The sequence below is a fragment of the Triturus cristatus genome, chromosome 6 (assembly GCF_964204655.1).
Source record: "Triturus cristatus chromosome 6, aTriCri1.1, whole genome shotgun sequence".
Lineage (NCBI taxonomy): Eukaryota > Metazoa > Chordata > Amphibia > Caudata > Salamandridae > Triturus > Triturus cristatus.
In genome coordinates, this window is record NC_140589.1 from 700,266,820 (window position 1) to 700,287,979 (window position 21,160).

Here is a 21,160-nt window from a genome sequence, read left to right on the forward strand (position 1 = left end):
CCAACACCCCCTCTGCAGCAGCCTCCAAACCCTCCTAGTCTGACCTTTCATGCCTATCAAACGCCAGTGGGCGGCAGGATCCGCCATCACCTCCCTCACTGGCACACTATCACGTCGGACAGATACATTTTGCAAATAGTCCGATGGGGCTACTCCCTCCCCTTCGAGACCCCCCTCCAGCCATGCCATCTCAATACCACCGCATGTCGGAGGATCATCTGGGCCTTCTCCAACAGGAAGTTTCGGCACTCTTGACCAAGGGAGCCATCGAGCACGTTCCTGCCCCAGAAGTAGCTTGTGGTTGTTATTCCCACTATGTTCTGGTGCCCAAGAAGGACAAGGGCCTGCGTCCTATCTTGGATCTCAGGAACGTCAACCGCTTCCTCCGGAAGGAGAAGTTTAAGATGTTGACGCTCGCTCAGGTCTTGTCTGTCCTCGACCCTGGAGACTGGATGGTAGCGTTGGACTTGCTGGACGCCTAATTTCGCATCCCCATCCTGCCGGCCCATCGGCATTACCTGTGGTTCACGGTAGGCCACGAGCACTTTCAGATTACCGTGCTCCCCTTCGGCCTTACCAGCGCCCCTCGGCTGTTCACGAAAGTGATGACGGTGGTTGCAGCTCATCTGCGCAGATCAGGGGTTCCAGTCTTTCCCTATCTCGACAACTGGCTGTTGAAGGCGGGCTCGTCCCAGGCTGTCGTCTCCCACCTCCAGACTACGGCCGACCTCCTGCATTTGCTGGGGTTCTCCATCAATGTGCCGAAGTCGCACCTGATTCCCTCTCAGATGCTCCTCTTAATCGGAGCGGTTCTGGACACGACGCGGTTTTGGGTTTATCCTCCCGAGCAGCGAAATTCGGGCTATGATTCTGATCTTTCAGCCACTATCCCGGGTTTCGGTCCGGATGACTCTGAGGCTGCTGGGCCTCATGGCCTCCTGCATCCTGCTGGTCGATCATGACAGGTGGAATATGCAGGCCCTGCAGTGGGACCTGAAGTTCCAGTGGGCGCAGCATCAGGGGAATCTGTCCTATTGTGTCCAGATCTTGAAGGGCACTGCTCAGCAGTTGCAGTGATGGCTCACGAACCAGGATTGGGTCAACGGCAGACCCCTCTCCCTTCCCCAACCAGAGCACACAGTGGTGACAGACGCATCCCTTCTGGGATGGGGTGGCCACATGGGAAAGGTGGAGATCAGAGGCCTCTGGTCTCCGGCGGAGTCAGGGCTCCACATCAACCTTCTGGAGCTTCTGGCGAATTATCTTGCACTCAGAGCATTCCTTCCCTCAGTCCGGGGAAGAGTAGTGCAGGTGTTCACGGACAACACCACCGTCATGCGGTACTGAAACAGACAGGGCGGGGTGGGGTCATGGAATCTATGTCAGGAGGCCCTCCGTCTCTGGACATGGCTGGAACATCAGGGCATATCCCTGGTGGTTCAACACCTGGCAGGTTCCCTGAACGCCGGGGCAGACGAACTCAGCCGCAAGTGCATGATGAATCACGAATGGCGTCTTCACTCGGAGGTGGTGCAAGGTCTCTTTCGACAGTGAGGAGAGCCTTGGTTAGATCTATTTGCCACCGAAGAGAACGCGCAATGTCATACAATTCTGCGTGTTGGAATTTCCCAGGCGGCACTCGCTAGACGACGCTTTTCGTCGCGAGTGGAGTAGTGGTCTGTGGTACGCCTTTCCGCTTATCCAACTTCAGCCCAGAGTCCTGTAGAAGATCCGGTTCGACCGGGCCCAAGTCATCCTTGTGGCTCTGGATTGGGCACGAAGAGTCTGGTATCCCAAGGTGCTCAACATGGCCATCGATTTTCCGATCCGACTGCCTCTTCGGGAAGATCTTCTTTAGCAGCAACAGGGGACGGTCCTCCACCCGAACCTGTCTAGCCTCCACCTCCTTGCGTGGAGATTGAGCGTCGGCAGCTGACATCTTATGACCTGCCTCCTGAAGTCTGTGATGTAATCTTGGCAGCTAGGCGTCCCTCCACAAAGATGGTATACGCCTGCCAGTGGAACAAGTTTGTGGCATGGTGCACAGCAAAAGCAGTGGATCCCCTTTCTGCCCCTCTTTCTGAGGTTCTCTTGTTTCTTCTTTCTTTAGCCCAGCAGGGCTCTGCTCTGGGCACTATTGAGGGCCATCTATCGGCCATCTCGGCCTTCCTTCGGCTTCCAGATCAGCCCTCTCTTTTCAAGTCCCCAGTGGTTAATCGCTTGTTAAAAGGCATAACTCATCTCTTTCCTTCTATTCCCTTCGTTATGCCTCAGTGAGACTTGAATCTAGTCTTAACCCATTTAATGTGTGCTCCCTTTAAGCCGCTTCACAACTGTCCATTGAGGCTTCTGACACTTAAAATTGCTTTCCTGGTAGACATCACATCTGCCTGAAGCTCCAGGCCCTTTCCCCCAAGCCTCCTTTCCTATCTGTTCATCCGGAAAAGGTAGTTCTCAGGACTCGTCCATCCTTCCTGACAAAGGTTGTCACTGCCTTTCACATCGGGCAGACCATCACTTTGCCCACCTTCTTTCTGCCTCCGCATCCTTCGAAAGAGGAAGAGAGGCTCCACTGTCTGGACCCAAAACGTGCGCTTTCGTTCTATCTGGATCGCACAAAGCAGTTCTGGGTGGATGACCTACTTTTTGTCGGCTACGTGGGCACCAACCGAACCATTTCTTGGTGGGTCATTTTGTGTATCAAGACGTGCTATTCTCTGGCTAAAAAGGAGCCTCCTGTAGGGCTACGCGCCCATTCCACCAGGGCGACTGCAGCCACTACTGCCTTGGGATGAGGAGTTCCTCTAAATGACATCTGTCAGGCAGCCACATGGGCGTCACTGCACACGTTTACGAAACACTACTATCTGGACAGTCAAGTCCGGAGAGACGGCTTCTTTGGCCGTTCTGTTCTCCAGGACTTTCTGGTGTGATCTTGGTTTGCAGACCCACCACCGGAGTAGGTATTGCTGGGGCATCTATATCTATCTATCTTTAACTAACGTGTTTCTTTCAGATGAACAAGTTACTTACCTTCTGTAACGATATATCTGTAAGAAACATTAGTTAGTTATAGATTCCTTACCGCCCCACCCATCCTCTCCGTTCTGCGAACTGATTTCTAGGGTTAAGGACATCCTTTCAGGGCCCTAGTTTTGTGCAGCAGTGGTCAGTGTTTTACATGGCTCTGCGTTTCTGGCGCGGAAAGTCATGTACAGAACTGACATCAGCGCGCGAGGGCGGCGTCTAAGTAGTTATCGCAACGTCATCTCGGCGACCACGACGCCAGCGACGGACATGGAGTCGATCGACGTCACCTTCCGATGCGCTGAGGTACTGCTGACGAAAAACTTTCTGGATCTAGTCTGACGCCTGGGGGTAATTCTAAGGTAAGGAATCTATAACTAACTGATGTTTCTTACAGATATATTGTTACCGAAGGTAAGTAACTTGTTCATTTGAGCAGCTGAATCTTTGACCTTTGTGACATCTATTATGTTGTATATTGCTTCCATAGGAAGATGTTATCCTGAATAACTGCATAAAAATCTGTTTGGTTAACCACTTTTGAAATGTCAACTAGAAGTACTCTCTTCCCCATTGTTCCGCCGTCTCACACGGATCTCAAATAGACCCGAGCTCGATGGTAGTAGAAAGGTGGTTTATTGTCTCACCCACCTTCTCATGCCTGGGAGATGTGAGAACATCTCCCATTGGTGGCTACAGCAACCAACTTCTCTCACAGATGTCAATTCACCAAAATGATTTACAACATACATTTAACAACATTTTTTACTTACCTTTGCTTCCAGATAGGGTCATATTCCAGGTAATGTACTCTATTTTTTATTACACCAATAGTAAATAATATTATTCACTATTTGATTTGTATAATTAAAAAAATGGACAGAATCCATGCAAGTGGAGCTCCAACCTGAGCAAGGAAGAGCTGCCTCAGTGTTTCAGGCACTGATTTTGCCACCTCTGAGGCCTGAGGTCACAAAAGCAGTTCCAGGAGTAGCAAGTGGCAGGCCAGGGGTTGCAGCTGCTACCCCTAAATGACATTCATGCCTTCTCTCCTGTCTGTAAAGATCTCTGCAGACCCACGCCGAGAGGAAAATAAAGCCGCTTTGACAATCGGCTTTTGCAAAGCAACTGCCAGTGTGGTGCTCACTCTCCACTCTCAGTGTAAGTATGGAGTGCCTGTCTTTGGCCTAGGTGGGTGGGCAAATGGCACAAAAGCTGGTGGGGTGTGTGTCAGGTAGCAAGGTTGTTTTCCTATTTGGGAGGGGGTGAGAGAGTGGTGCTTGACAAGTGAGTGGAAGGAGTACACATTTTTTTATATTTGGATTTGAAAAGGAGAGGATTTTTTCAGAGGATATTTGGGGAGAGAGGCCAACATTTTTAGGTCGAGCCTGGGCAGCACATGTGCTGCTCTGAGAGACATGCTGTAATGGAGTATGGACTTAAAGCCCTGCCCTCTCTCCACCCATATTTGTCATTGGCTCGTGTCATTGTCTTTTGTAAATGCTGGCTTCTGATTTGTTAATAGGCTTGTTAGTCCCTCCTTAGTACCACCTTGTCTTCATTTGTAACCTTCCATGAGGACTGGCCTTTTACTTCTCTCGGTACATGGTATGGCTTATTTAGTCTGGAAGCACTATTTTCTTTAATGAGTTTCTCCTACTGCAGGCACAACATGCTTTCCTTCAACATTCAGCGTGTGATGTGCGCTTGCGCTTTCCAAACAACCCAGAAAAATGGCTGCTGCGTCTTTGAAATAAATACAGTCTTGCGTTCATAAGAGTTTGAGCTATTGGCATTGTAAATAACAATGGGGCCTATGCATCAACAATGCCATTTGCGATTCCTTATTAGCGAAAAATAAAGAATCGCTAATAAGGAATAGCAAAAGGCTATGCATGTAGGAATCGCTATTCAAATAGCGATTCCTTAATATTCCTTATTACCGAATCGGTAATACCGAATCGGTAATAAGGAATACCTACCCATTCATTCCTATGGGCTTGGAGGCCCATAGGAATGAATGTAAAGCCAGTCTGTATTAGCGATTCGGTATTACCGAATCGCTAATAGCGGGAGCACTTTCAAGGGTGTCAAAAGGACACCCTGTTGCACCCCTGAAAATGATATGTGCACATATGTTGCACACACACATGCTCTAAGGGCATGGGTGTGCGCAACATGAAACTTTGAAAAATGCACAAAAGTGCATTTTTCAAAGTTTTTGCAAATTACCATGCAGTTCATCTTCATGGTAATTTGCTCCCCCTATTAGCGAAATCGCTAATTTTTTAACTTTGATGCATTGCATTTAAGGAATCTCACTTTGGGATTCCTTAAATGCAATCGCTATTTAAGGAATCGGTATTTAAGGAATCCCTATTTAAAGAATCGCTATTTAAGGATTCCTTAAATAGCGATTTCTGCTTTTGGGTTGATGCATTGGGATTGGGTATTTTTTACTTAATACTGGGAGCTATTACTGAATCGGTATTTTACCGACTGGATTTTGGGTTGATGCATGAGGCTGAATGCCTTTTATTTATGTGTTAATTATCAAAACAGATAAAAGGCATTGTCATTTACAATTCCAATAGCTTAAACTCATGCGAGACCTGTTGCTTTGTAAATGCTTGTTTAATTTGGGTAAGTGGACTGTATGTTGAGGGCGGTGGAGGTGGGTATCAGGAGATCATTTTTTTAAACAAATGTTTGCATTATATATTCCTTACCCCCTGCGTTTACGTTGGAGGCTGGGAGAGATGATTTCGGAGGGCCATGAACCTAATACAATTATAGATGGTTAACATAATAATAACACGAATGCCTTTCCCCTCGGGTTTCGTAGTGACATCATTGACAAAACGCTAGTCAATTTGATGTCACTTAGAACTCCTCAATGAAAAAAAAATCCTCGTAATTCACAGTTAGCATCCATAATTCTGTATATTTTTTGTTTATTGATATAGTTGAAACGCGCACTTGGTGGTTGATGATGTCTTCGCTAACCCTTTTATAGAAGCTTTAGAAATGCGCCTGGGTATTTCCTCCCACCGGTGATATGCCCCTGCATTGATTATACAGTGCAATTTAAGCTGCGTCATGAAATGACTGACTGGAACAAATGGTAGTTACGTCAGTGGTACAGCTTACCTCTCTTCTGGTTTCGTTTCGTTAATTGTGTTTTTTTCCATGCACAATAAACTATGAAAATCAATTTCTACGCACATCTGCAAACCAAACTCAAGCTAGAAACTCAATTGGCGACAGAGTGTGAAAAAATGATTTACAGCTTGTTTCGCCTTGTCGCATGTAACCGACGTGTTACATATTTTGATTAAAACGGCCATCTGAATCAATTTGAATTAAAGAAACAAATGAACAGCGAGGCTGTAAAATCAAGTAAGTTTATTTCTGGTTCTCAAAGCCTCGCAGTTTCTCCGCAGCGCAGCTTGCATGCAATGCGAGCCTCTAATGAAAGCCGGGGCACGTTTTAATGAACAAGACATGATGAATTTGTCAATTAAATAAAACTGCTGCTTTATGTTATAACTTATGTTTCTCCCAGTGATAGTGAGCAAAATATTTCACATTCGCCATGATGAATGTGCAAACTAGGAGCGGGTAATTAATGAGGATACCCTTGGGGTATTACGTGTATATTTAGATAAATGAACTGGAGTGGAATATTTGTAAAACTAACCCCCTTATTGTAAATATGTTTTGATAACACTTTCATGGGGTTATGTTTGCTTTGCTGAGGACAGTTTATTTTTCGTCTTCCTCTGCTTGTGCGCGCGCCATATGCAGGCCCAGTGTCGCTGTTTATCATTGCATGGCCCCGTGATGTGCAACAACCCATAGCTATAATGAAGTGATCAACGTCACGCGCTGTGACCGGCTACAGGAAGCTCAGAGTCCTAAAATCAGCCGTATTTCTTTGTAAACAGAACGGCGGTTCTATTGCTGTTTATCGCGCCTTGCATTTACGATACAACCTTTGTTCCTGATCGGGTGCAAAATGTAGGGAGCCCAGTTTATCCAGGGTGGAGTTTGGACCGCATTCTGAGTCACACCCTTACAATGGAACCCATTACCTCTACGTCCCTCGTCCTCGACCCAGTCCTTAACCATGAGGTTAGTCACCCAATCCCACCTCAGAAAAAAAAACAAGAAATGCTACTAAGCCACACCCACCTCCAGTGGGAACTACAAGAGCATAGCCCTCCCCAGTACTTCCGTTTTTTTTCCTGTCTTGCAGACTGGGATAGTGAATGCCTGGAGTGGTTGCTGGGCATCTGTTCCCTACATTATGGGATTCTTAATCTCTCCCTGCTGGACTTGGAGATGTAGATCCTACAGACGAGGGAGCAGTGCTAATGGTGAGTTATGGACTGGATCCCAGGCGGTGATCGTCCTAAATGGGTAAAGGGTATGGGCATCTAGGCCTCATCCTTTACTACATGCCAATATTCAAGGACTTACAGCCGGCACAACCTACGCATACATTTTCAGGAGAGATATTGGTCTCCGTGAGCCTACGAGTCTGCATACCTAGTATTTTGCTGGCAGTTTGATTTATGTGAGAGCGGTCGGGCTGGGAGCGTAGAGACCAAGTGGGAGTGAGTGTGCTGTTGGCAGTTCTAGAGGTTCTGCAATAGGGGTATCAGATCGAGTTTAACAGCACTCCTGCTCAATCAGTGACCATTGTCACCCTTTTTACAAGACCATTCAAGAAAAGGGTGGGCTTGCAGGATGGCATTCAGACTGTGGTCAAGAAGAGGACCATCACTCCTGTTTCAAAGACGGAGGAAGGAGAGGGGTATACTCGACTGTATTTCAGCTCTCCTAAGCCAATGGAGGGTTTCGGATTGTGATAGATCTAAAATCATTGAACAAATCAGTGATGAAAATACTCTTCAATATAGCAACCCTGAAAAGATCATTCCATTGAAATGCCTGTTTAGCCATGTTGGATTTGATGAATACTACGTATCCCGATGTGCACCAGACATCAGAAATTCCTCCAGTTCTGTGTTTGGGGCAAACATTGGCAGTTCAGGTGCTCCTGTTTGGCCTTAGATCCTCTCCAAGAGTTTTCACAAAGATGGTGCCCCCCCAGTGGCACATCTTCATCTCAAGGGGATCTCAATATTCCTTTAAAATGGACGATTGGTTGGACAAGCTTCATCCCCTTCGATCCTTTTATCATTTGACTATTGCTAGGCTAAATCATCATAGATTCCTCCTGAACCTGCCAAAATGTAATCTTCTCTCCACCCAGGATCTTCAGTACCTTGGGGCACTGTTCGACACCCAACTAGGCTAGGTGTTTCTTACATTGGACAGGAAGATGCGACTCCAGGAGGTTTTGAGGATCCTCATGGACAACGAATCTGCCTCCCTGTATCAATGGTCGCAGATTCAGGGTCCTATGGCAGCAACTGTTTTTACAGTCCCATGGGCGAGGTTGATATGAGGCCACTGCTGAATCATGATTTCCCAGGGGTCCTGTCAGTCAAGGACATGACCTTACTATTTCCCGTTCCCCTGGATGTCAAACTATCCCTGCAGTGGTGGAAGGTCAAGGACAACCTTTGCAAGGGAATGGTGGTGTGTCCAGATCCTCCAGTGGTGGTGAGAGTGGATGCGAGTGCTGTGCGTTGGGGAGCATGTTGTAACCCCTCGCGCAGAAAAATGCACGGAAGTCCAGAGGAATAATAAAGATCTTCATTCCAATAAGAGACCCACAACAGCTTCCCTGCACTGCAGCACCACAAGTGCTTGTCAAGTGCTCACATTCTAGAATCCCCAAAACACGCGTCACCTATTTTTACATTCTAACCATTAAAGAGCAATATACCCACTCCAAGAACAAATACCGTGATATCTATATACTTGCAATATACTTAATACCATACCTCATCATCCCCCCTACTTATAAAAAAACAAAAAACAGAATAACTTATACAGAAAGAACAACCTAAAGAAAACATAGACTCTACAAGAAGAAAATAGTAAGTAACATAATCTCTGAATCTCACAGGGACAGATCTCACTTTATCACTCCTAACCAAACCACTAGCATCACCACCACCAGGAGTGGCCAGTCTATGATCGCTCACTTCCAAAGCATTGCCCTCTGACACACAATCCCCACTGTCAAGCATTCCTCTTACCATCACCTAAAGTACCAAAGTGAAACCAACCATCACCTTTTATCTCGCTCGCTTCTCCAGAATTATATCTCTCTCTGATGATTATAGCCTGGTCTTGGCTCACTTTAACCAAGGAATTCTTGTCTACCACCCTCTCTCAGACAACCATGCAGCCATTCTGGACAGTTTCATGACTTTCACAGGCTCAGAATATTTAGATTATCCTTTCACAACTCTCTTGGGTTTTTAATAAGAACCCAATCACCAGGCACTAGACACATTTATTTCACCTTTCTACTATTGTCAAAATACATGCTCACAAACTTTGTCCACTGTGACTTCACGGCACCCTGCTCTGTCAACCAACCAAGCTGGACTCAATCCGGACACCGGTTTTCTGCCTCTCAAAAAAACAAAAGGTGCAACTCCTGTAGTGCTATGTAGAGTGGTACTAGAACTCCATGCCTTTTGTTGCAAAAATTCTGCTACTTTCAATTTGTTTGTAATGGCAGTCTGTACGCCCTCCTTAAGCATACGATTTGCCCTTTCCACCAGACCATTCGAAGAGGGACTGTACAAAGGCACCATCACATGTTTCACAAAGTGCTTACTGAAGAACCTAGATATTTCCTTGGAGACAAAATGCACACCATTATCAGACACCAACTCCTTCACTTCACCTTCCAAATAAAAGAAATGTTCAAGAAATTTCAAAGCATTGCTAAAATCAGCCGTCCACACAAATGCAAAATATAACAATTTTTTCTTTTTAAAAAAAATCTTTTTATTATATTGCTTAGAACCAAGACACACGTCATAGAAACATCTTACACATATATTACATTTCCGCATTTGACATTCCGTTAACACTCGCTCATAATCAAACCTCCTGTCATAGTTGTTGTCGACACCCCTTCGTTCAATCCCCCTTCTCAATTTCATTTTCGTCATCACCAGTGCCCTCTTCCTCCATTACCCTTGGCGGTGCACATATGTATCGCCTGAATTTATTCCAGTTCCCCCATACCCTGTTCCACTTTCGCGGACAGCCACGACTGACATACACTGTTTTCTCGGCCACCATAGCTGTGCCCATATCTTTACACCATGCTTTGAGTGTTGGTAAGTCTGCTGAGCCCCATTTTTGTGCAATATTACGTTTTGCAAAAATTATCCCCAATGTGGCCCAATCCTGTGCTGTGCGAGTAAGATCATTCGGCTCCCAAATATTTAATAAACATCTCTTGGGCTCAGGTATTAGTGATACTTCCTCCGCCTGCGATATTGTTCTCATCACCTTAACCCAGTAATCTCTGACCTTTGGGCATTGCCACAGGGTACGGTAAAAAGTGCCCTCCTCCCCACAGCGTCTTAAGCAATACGGGTTTAATGCTGTACCTATTTTGTGAAGAGTGAGCCTCGTGTAATAGGTTCGGTGCAGTATTTTAAGCTGCACCAACCTGAGTTTTGAAGATACTCCCACCTCCCTCGGTGAAACCAGTGCCTCCTGCCAATCTGTGTTATCAAGATCTCCCACATCCCGGGACCATTTTTCCCGAAGTCTCTTGGTAGGATCAGGCAGGTTGTTAATTAGTTTTCGGTAGGTGAGAGAGGTAGCCCGTTTGTGCATGTAATCTGTCAACTGCCTATCCTCCAGTGGGGTTGCCTCCGGGACCTCAGCGCCCGGTGTCAAGGCTGCTAGGAGCGCATGTTTCACCTGCATATATCTAAAGACTTCGGAGGGTGTCAACTCGTACTGCTGTTGAAGACGCTCGAATGTGGTTACTTTTCCTTTGTGCCACATCTCCCCAACTGTGGATATACCAATTGCGTCCCACCGTGTGAACCCCTTACAGTTCCGGAGGCTTCCCAGCCTTCGTGCATCCCATAGCGGAGTGAGTTGTGTTATGACCCCCTGCCAGCCCAGTTTGGTGTGCGCTGTGTGCCATATTATAACTGTATGTCTTGTGGGCCCTATTAATGAGGGGGCCTGCTTCTTGTTATAAAGAGCTGACAGCATACCTTCTGTTCCCAGTCCCGATCTGTCCGCTTTAAAGGCAGGGTCCGCCTGAGGGGTGTGTATCCACCAAAATATAACCATTTTGAAAAATAATCCACGGCAACAATAAGATATTTCTTGTCAGTGCCCAAAATATTGTATGGGCCTGTGTAATCCACACCAATTTTTTCACAAGGTCACATTCAACAGGACACAAAGGGGAAGTTGACGTTCTCCAGTGCTTGTCGGAACGTAGGCACTCTCCACAAGACTCAACATACTACCTAAAAAGTCCATCAATACCAGTAACTCTGCCTGATTTTCATTGCAGTAGCCGAAATACCTAAATGACCTACATACGCTAAAGAAATGATCTCGTCACGTAACCCAACAGGGTGTACAAAAGCAACCTGTCTCAGGAAAATCCCATTAACTGACAATTCCGAAGCAACTTGCGCAAAAGCTCTCATTTCAGCATCCAAACTCCTGTCACAAGGCCATCCTTTAACCAGATACTTCTTAACCAAACCCAAATACTCATCCTTGAAGCAACATTCATTCTATTCCACCTCAGGAGTTCCAGAGTAATAATAAAAGATCTTTATTCCAATAAGAGACCCACGACAGCTTCCCTCCACTGCAGCACCACAAGTGCTTGTCAAGTGCTCACCTTCTAGAATCCCCAATACATGCATCATCTAATTCTACATTCTAACCATTAAAGAGCAATATACCTACTCAAAGAACAAATACCCTGATATCTATATACTTTCAATATGCTTAATACCATACTACAGAGCATCATTGTAGACCCTCTCAGCTCGAGGAAAATGGTCTTTGGCAGAACAATGAAGATCATCGAATCAAAAAAATAAAATTCTCTGTGCTCTTTGCCATTTCAGCCATTCCCGGTTCCACTGGTATGTGTTGATAAAATCAGACAACACATTGACGGTGGCATATATCAATCATCAGGGAAGTACCTGTTGTTGATCACTGAATGAGTTGGCCTGAAGTCTGGGTCAGTAGGCAGAAACTTGTCTCTTTTCATTGACAGCTGTTCACATTAAAGGTCTGGACAATTTGGTGGCAGAAACTTTATTTCGGAAGATTGCCCCTTCCCAGGATTCGCAGCTGACAATGCCTAGCTTCAGGGACATTTGCTGGTGGTTTAGCCTCCCCTTTCTGGATCTATTTGCCTCCAAGTGTAGTGCATTTCTCCCAAGTTTTTGTGGATGCGCTCAAATTGTATTGGCCCCGGAAACTTCTCTTTGCCTTCCCTCCAATTCCGGTGATTCAGAGGCTCTTGTGGAGGATACAGCGGAGAAGGCCCAAGTATTTGTGGTGGTTATTTCCTGGCCCAAACGCGGTTGGTTCCAGCTTTTGAGGTGCATAGCTAGGGGTCCTCCGTGGTTTCTTCCTCTCTCTCTTGCTACCCTGACGTCCTGCACACAGTGTCAGCTTTGTCGTCTTTCCCTGTTGATTTGGAGGTTGAAAGGATGAGGCTGGGGGAACAAGATCTACTCCCTCGTATTATTGATTTTGTTTAAAAATCTACTCTTACTTCCTACTCCAAACAATGGAAAGTCTTGGATTCCTGTTGTTCTGCTCAAGGGTTCTCTTTGGTGGACTGTTCTGTCTCTTCTATTATCCAGTTTCTATTGGATGGTCTTCATAAAAATCTTACTCTGTCAACCTGGAAGTCACAATGGTATGCAAGTAAGGCAGTCAATGTGAAGCATGACCTGGTCAGTGTGGCAGGTCCATTGGTTTCTAGGTTATTCAAGAGCTTTGCTATCTCTTCCCCTTCAGTGAAATCTACTTTTCCTTCTTAATACTTTCCCTTTGATTTGAAGACTTTGCAACCCCCCTCCCCCTTTTCACTTTAGGAAGCCGTGGATCATTAAATCCTTTCTTTTAAGGTCTCATTTTTGGTGACCGTTACTTCTGCCTGTCAGTTGGGTGAACTGTCTGCCTTACTCTGTCATCCTCCTGTTCTTTCTTTTCTTGATGATGCTGTGGTTCTTCGTCCTGATCCATCCTTTCTTCCTAAAGTGATGTTGAAGTTCCATGTTTCTCAAGATCTAATTCTTCCCGCTTTCTATCCTAACCTCTCTTCTGAAAAGGAATATAGGTTGCATTTGCTGGATGTTAAACTCACTCTCTTGGTTTACCTTGTCCATTCCAAAGACTACAGTAAATCTGAATCTCTATTTGTCAGGTTTGGCGTTGCAGGGAAGTGGAAGAAGGCATCCAAGATCACGTTGAGTCGCTGTGTCGAAGAGGCTATTGCCTTGGTATATTCGGGCTTTGACCTGCCTAAACCTTCTGGTCAGCAGGGCAGTTCCACAAGCTGTACAGCTGCTTCTTGGGCTGAACTTCAAGGGGTCCCTTTAGGGGAGATTTGTAGGGCTGGAACTTGAGCTACACACTTTTGTGAAGCATTATAGGTTACTTAAACTGTTGCATGTCCGCCAGAGTTTTGACTCTGGTGTATTACAATCAATATTGACGTGAGGGTGGAGTGATATTTGCTAGTTGTTATTATTGAAGGGATTCTTGACATTAAATCACTTGGTGTTGCAGTATGTCTGGATCTCTTGTGTTACGTATAAAAAGACCTGTACACTGCTTTGGCATATCTCATGGTTAAGGATTGGGTTGAGGACAAGCAACGTAGAGGTAATGCCCCAATAACTTTCCGGAATTCTTTGTTAATCTTAGTCCAACTCGTCCTTGACCCAGTTCAGCCTGGCCAAGTACCATGCATCAAGCGTTAGACTAACGCATTGCAGTGTGGTGGTCTGCATCACCGCACTGAAATGCATCGTCACAGATTTATAGCGTCTCCTCAGCTGTCAAGCTGGAGTGCTGCTTAAGTACCACTGACTGCACAAAGGACTTAGCTGGCAGTGCACGCTGCTGCGGCTGGCTTGGGGGCTGGCTCAGGCAGCTCGCTGTGTCCTGGGATGGCTACAGTGTTTCACTGAGTCACTGCAGAAAAGTCACTGAAGTCACGTCGAGACTGATTCTCATTATTTAATTTGCCCAATCAACATCCAGGACACACACTCACTGACTAGGGCCTGGGCCGTGGCACAGAGTTCAGTTTGCAGATTTGGACCGACCTGCATGGCCACCGAGGGAGAGCGTTCGTGCGTGCTAAGCAGCCTGGCCCACCACCCTGCTCTGACTGCAGTCCGCTACTTATGCAGCCATGAATGCTGCTCGAATTGGAGTCCTGGGCAGCGGACCTGCTTGGACCGGATGGTGCCGGGGGGAGTTCTTGTGGCTGGCCATGCTCTACCGTAACGGCGCTCGCTGAAAGTAAGTGTCAGTACTACTCACTACTAATCACTTGGCTTCCTAATTTCAGTTTTTTAGGAGCTCGCATCATCATTCAGCCTGTGACTTAAGTTTAGCTGAGGGGCTGCTCAGCTCTGCGTTGCAGTGTATGCTGACTTTCTGCACAGAGTAACTTCACGGGAGCCCCTAAATTAATTGTAAAAGTTACCCAGCTCAGAGCTCTGCAGTCACTGACTGTCTGCGCAACATGTTGAGTTCTATTCAGCGTCATGAGGCTGGCTCAGGTCGGCGCCCCGCTGGGTCCTCTAACAAGTGCCCTTAAATTTCTATTGCTTTGCAGCAGTTTTAAATGTTCTTAGAGTTTCTCGTTGCTCAATTGGGTGTAATTTTCGATATTCATGTCTTTCCCTCATCTGCATTGCTTGATTTTGCTCGTGAGAAAGTGTCACTCATAGTCATTGAATGTCACTCATAATTACACAGAAATTATGAACATGTCATGATATGAACATGATATTGCAAAATTTGTTCTTAAAAGTCACTCTTTCCATTGAAAACACTAATTCATTTGCATGGGTGATAGAAATGGGGGTCTCTAGTTGGTAGTGGTATGCATCCTGTCCAAGTAGGGACCCTTCCTTCTAGTCAGGATAAGGGAGTTACACTCCCAGGATAATCCCTGCTCACTCCCTTGGTAGCTTGGCACAAGCAGTCAGCCCAATCTCAGAGGCAATGTGTAAAGTATTTGTACATAACACACACAGTAATACAGTGAAAACACTACAAATGGACACCATACCAGTTTAGAAACATAAAGTATCTTTATCTAAACCAAACAAGACCAAAACAAAAAATATCCGACATCCAGAACTCAAAATATGACTTTTTAAAGGTTTCAAGCAATTCTGTTCATAGAACTTTATGGATGCAGTGATTTTACACAAAGTACCTTAGATGTGTTAAAATCCACAAAGAAAAACAGTTGCAGAGGAGGGAAGCGTCGTAAAACAGTGAAGCGTCGATTGCCCGGGTAAACAATGCGTCAGTTCTGCTGCGCGCTGTAGAAGGGTTGCGTCGAATCAGGACTGTAACGGGAAGCGATGCGTGGAAATCCAAGACGGTTCGGCGGGTGATTGATGGACAACTTGGCGCACAGGTACGATGTGTGGAAATCTGGACACACTGGAGGTCAATGCGTCGATTTCTTCACCTGCAGTCCCACAATGCGCTGATTCTTTCAGCCGCACACCAGTGCCTGTGTTGGAGTTAGTGCGGTGGTCTTGGACTTCAGAGACACGGTGCGCTGAACTCGGGCTGCGGCAGTTTCTTCTGCCGCGGGCAGTGCTGCGTTGATTTCTTCAGCTGCACGGCGGCCTAATATGGAAATTTCTCCCGCACGGCGGGCGGTGCTACGTCGGAAAACAGGCTCTGGAAGGGCGCATTGATTTTTTAAAAGTCTTTTGCAGCTTTCTGTTGCAGGAACAAATTCCAAAGGCCCAGAAGTGGAATTGGCAACGCTTGGCTGGTCAGAACTCCCAGCAGTGTAGTTGAGGGATGCTGCAGTTGAAGTCTTTTATGGCCCTGAGACTTCGTAACAGGAGGCAAGCACACACAAGCCCTTGGAGAAACTTCACAAGCAGGATACAAACCAAAATTTCAGTCCGTTTCATCTCCAATGCAGAAGTGGCAATTGCAGACCAACCCAGCAAAGCAACACTCAGCAAAGGGGCAATACTCCTCCTAACAGCTGTTCTCCTTGGCAGAGTCTCCTCTTGATCCAGAAGTATTCTAAAAGTTTGGTGTTTTAGGTCCAATACTTATACCCCTTTTGACCTTTAAAATAGGCATTGTTCAAAGGATTGACTTTGTAGTGCACAAGTTCTTGTCCTGCCTGTCCTTGGCTCTAGACACACTCCAGAGGGGTGGAGACTGCATTGTGAGAGGCCAGGCATAACCCAATTCATGTGTATGTGACAACTCCTCCCACCACTCTAGCTCAGGTAGGCCAATCAGCCTGGTGATAGTCCATCAGGATATGCAGCGCACACCTCTACTCCATTTGTGTGACTGTCTAGAGTGAATGCACAAACAAGTCCTTGTCAATCTAAACCAAAAGGTGATACCACAGGCAGGCAGAGGCAGGGGATGGTTAAACAAGAAAATGCCCACTTTAAAAAAGTGGCATTTTTGAAGCACAACTTAAAAAAAACTTTTTGAAACACACAACTTTAAAAAACCTTTACTAAAAGATGTGTTTTTAAATTCTGAGCTCAGCGAGCCCAAACTCCAAATCTCTAGCAGTTCCCAATTGAAAGTTACACTTGTAAAATTGTACACCGCAACTCCAATGATAGCCTATTGAACAGCTAGTCCATGCAATAGTGACAAACGAAATTGGCAGAATTTCACTATCCGGACATGTTAAACACCCCAGTGTCATGTCCTACCTTTCATATACAATGCACCCTGCCCATGGGGGTACCTTGGGCCTACCTTAGGGGTGTCTTACTTGTATTAAAAGGGAAGGTTAGGGTAGGTTGACATGGCAGTTTGAAATTGCACTCACAGACACTGAAATGGCAGGCCTTATACAAGTTTACAGGGCTACGCATGTGGGTGGCACAACCAGTACTGCTGGCCCACTAGTAGCATTTGATTTACAAGCCCTGGGTGCACACATTGTACTTTACTAGAAACTTACCAGTAATTCAAATATGCCAATCATGGCGAACCAATCAGAATCACAATTTACACAGGGGCACTGGTCAGCAGTGGTAAAGTGTCCAGAGTACATAAACCAGCAAAAAATGAAGTCAAGCATAACATCAAAAAATACAGGAGGTAGAGGCTAAAAGACAGGGGAAACAACACCAAGGATGCTAGGTCTAGCAATGGGTACCATTCTTTAAAGAAATGGCATGCTGCTCCGAGAGCCTACTTATATGTTGTTTAAGATATTGTTCCCAGAGTTAAGAGTAATAATTGAATCCAGGGCGCAGGATAAATTCAGGGGGCTCCCAGATGCACATTAAGTGCCCAGAGCCAATGTCGGCAGTGGCTTTTTTTTATTTCAAAGTCTTTATTTATCCTATTGTACTCTCGCTCGTGGTTTAAACACCTGCGGAGTAGCATGGGCGCCTCTCTAAGGTGTGAAGTGCTATACACTTGCACAGTTGTGCATTACTAAATGTTGTGAACATTTGCACTAGATGGAGCGTTATATGCCAATTCTCTCCTTTCGGTTAGTGAAAATGCATGTAAGTTATGAACATATGTCCTCTATGTTAATCAATAAGGACAACTTACCACCTTCCACCAACGGCTCCATATTTCACACTAAGCTTATGCAAACATATGTTTTAGTTATGTTCATGTAGTAAAACAAATCTTTTGAAGTTCAAACGGGGAAAAAACAATTATTATGATCAAGGTTTAATAAACTAAGAACCTCGGAAGGAATTCTTGTTAGTGGCTGTCTCCCGAAACTGAATGGAGGAATTTAGGTCTTGGAACCAAAAAGAGTCCCCCGCATTCAGAAAACTCTGTAAAATCAACATTCTGAAGGTTGCCAGTTATAGAAAGGTTTATTTGTATTCCTGTTTCATCATAAGGTACATTTATATCTACTTTTTATTTACCGGTCACTGGTTTACCTTGAGGAAAATTTGGGTGAGTACCGGGGTTTAGATTTTAAGTCGACCGCTCAGATGGCATTGAAACATATATTGTTTGGATCCATTGGAATGGATGTGAAAATAAAGCCGCTTCAAGCTCAGTGACGTGCGGTTGATATCGGTGGGCTTTTAAAGTGCTTGATAATTCCTTTGACCTTCATGATATGTACCTCTCTACAGAGCACAATGAGTTCCAGTCCATTAGTGCTCTGTGTCCGCTGTGGAAATGCATGTTAGGATGGCATTGATAATCAAATAGGGCACTGTATTTATGTATTGCAGCTTGTTGCTTTTTATCAGGCCAAAGGCACTTAGGCTTGTGGTCCCTGAGCCTAAAGGGCCCTTTCGTTCTTCGAATGGTCCATTACTGGCGTGCAGAGCACTCATAGCAGTCGGTATTCACATACACCAGGTTGAAAAGCTTAGATGCAGAGAAAGAACAGAGCGCATGAACTAGATTCTACAGAAATCATAAATTCACCTTTTTGAAAAAACATTTAAATATTGTGGTGACACATTTCTAATACACTCATTTTTAAAATTACAAACGGAACATGGTGTAAATGTACCTGGCTTGTGTGAAAATGTGAGTGTGTCCCAGGATTCTTGTGTACTGAGTCACTCAGCTGCTACTGTGTGTGAGGTAGCAGAGTGCGTGGAGGATTGTCTTTAGCATGAGCTAGTTTCTTGCAAGAATTTAAGGCCTCCTCTGACACCAGAAGTAGGCGCTACTTACCTGAAGTACTGTAGCCCGCTGTCGGTACCCCAGCCTGCCGTCCACACACTTCACCTCCAGGACTGTGTGAGGGTGGGATTGCCATATAGGGCAGAAAGATATCCAGATCATTGATAGTCTAACACCACCTAACCCTACCTCATCACGCGCCCCCTTGTGCCCCCCTGACACCTGATGCAGGCCCTAGTTACCTGAAGTACTGTAGCCCCCTGTCAATACCCCAGCCTGCCGTCCACGCACTTCACCTCCAGGACTGCGTAAGGATGGGACTGCGATATAGGGCAGAAAGATATCAAGATCCATGATAAACTAACACCACCTAACCCTACCTCCTCACGCGCCCTCTTGTGCTCCGCAATTCAGGAACTCTCATGGGGGCTCATACTGCCATTTATATCTAAGTATTTTGGGAAGGGTCTTTAGGGAAAAGATAGACAATGGATGTAACACATCCTTGCGTCAATTTTTGGCACAAGATGCATTTAAACTAAGCGCTGCGAACATCTGCCACTTTCGCTCTATTACTTGTGTGTTTGCGGTAAATTGTTACTGTGAATAGCACATAATTACACAAAGTGGCGTAATTTCAGAAATTCCGAGTAAAATTTGTAATTCGAAATTCCTAAAATTACGCAAACTGCACTGCTTTTTCTTAAGTTTAACCTGGGCCTAATTAAAAAGCATTATAAACACGTTTTTCTGTAAAGTATGTCCATAAAGCTAATCGTGACTGATTTTGTAGTCCAAACTTGTTCTAAATATTCTTAAATATTGAATGTTTTGGAAAATAATTCGGCTGAAACTTCCTTCTCCTGGTCTATGCAAGTTCCTGCCTGGAAACTTTGTTATTCCTTTCTGAACACGTTTACAAAGAAAATAAAAAATTGCAGTACTGTAAAGACGAACAGTTAGAATTTCCAAAGTTCCAGGTCAGATAGAATTTTATTCCTCTCCTCATACACTGACAAAATGCAATTTCTGACCTTTTTGTTACTGATTTGTTACAATAGAAGTGGCCCTAAGGCTTTTGCCTTTCTTCGCCTCTTAGAAGCTGCCTTCATGTCACTTCTGCCCGGTTCTGGTGTCTGCTGGTGCCAGAGGTCTGGTGACTGCTTGTGTTACTAACTCTGAGCACCCATACGCATTACTGGTTTCACACTTTTGTTAGTATGCTCACGTTTGTTACTGACTGTGCAAACAATATCATTGGTGTACATAAGTGTTCAGTTCACATTTGTTACTATTTACGTTACTTCACACACTTACACACAATTGTTTATGTCCAAAGGTTTTCATTTACACGTACCTGCATCATTGTGTACACTATCATGTCTACAGCAGCTCTAGCCGACGTCTCATTGTACAGGCTATCCAGGCATAAAAGCAACAAAAAAAAGACAAAAATGTGCAACAAAGAATAGAGACAAATCTCAGTTTCTACATCTTTCAGTTTAGAAAAAGGTTTTTGTGTTCAAAGTATTTAATTGTAATTAAATCCAAAGGGATATACAAATTGTAAATAGAATAAGTGATACTGGCTAAACAGAACAGTACATGTATGGATAATATAAAGGTCATCCGAAGTGAAATATAAACAAAAGTCAGATGGCAACAGTAAAAGAACAAATAATGCAAAGTACAAAAAGTTTTTATATTGTACATCGGTCATTTTCTGTTCATTACTTACGATGGCTGTCTGTGTTTTATTGAATTTTAGGTGATGGTGTTCGTTCACGCTCGAAATTCCACTGTGCGCACTGCCATGGCTCTTCGGGAAATAGCCAAAAACAACGGGCAGGCCTCTTGCTTCCTTCCAAACCAGGGAGCTGACTATGGCCATGCTGAAAAGCAGGTAAAGAAGATCCTATGACTATATATTGTGTACTTTGATGGACAGTGCATTCTTTGCTGTGCGTTGGTGGACTAGTACTACAAAGCACACATTGGTTGGTTAAGAAGTGTTTAGTTGCACAGCACAGAAGCTCCCCATATGATCACTGCATTCTGTATTATTATTTGTACTTAACAGCATCAAAGTCTGAAACAGTACACTGACTATGCTCACTCCATCCACTCCACTCCACTCCACTCATAATGCACCAAGGTGCCACCTCAGGCACGCGGATGCATTATGTATTGGGCTCCTAGTTTTATGGTATTTAATTTTTGGGTATTTCCGTCTGTATTTATCCATATTTATTTTGGGTGTTGTGAAAAATATAGCTGAAACTAGTATATTTCCACATTTCTTTAGCTGATAAAT

The 21,160-nt window shown here is 45.0% G+C and overlaps 1 protein-coding gene across 2 annotated transcripts in view; it reads left to right on the top strand.

Annotated features, from left to right (window-relative positions):
* ASCC3 (activating signal cointegrator 1 complex subunit 3) overlaps positions 1-21,160 on the top strand; it is a 2,113,369-nt gene that overhangs the window by 1,249,659 nt on the left and 842,550 nt on the right. For both annotated transcript variants that reach the window (XM_085611187.1, XM_085611188.1), the window contains exon 14: positions 20,615-20,749. In XM_085611187.1, the coding sequence (XP_085467313.1) occupies positions 20,615-20,749 (135 nt within the window). The remainder of the gene's footprint in view (positions 1-20,614; positions 20,750-21,160) is intronic.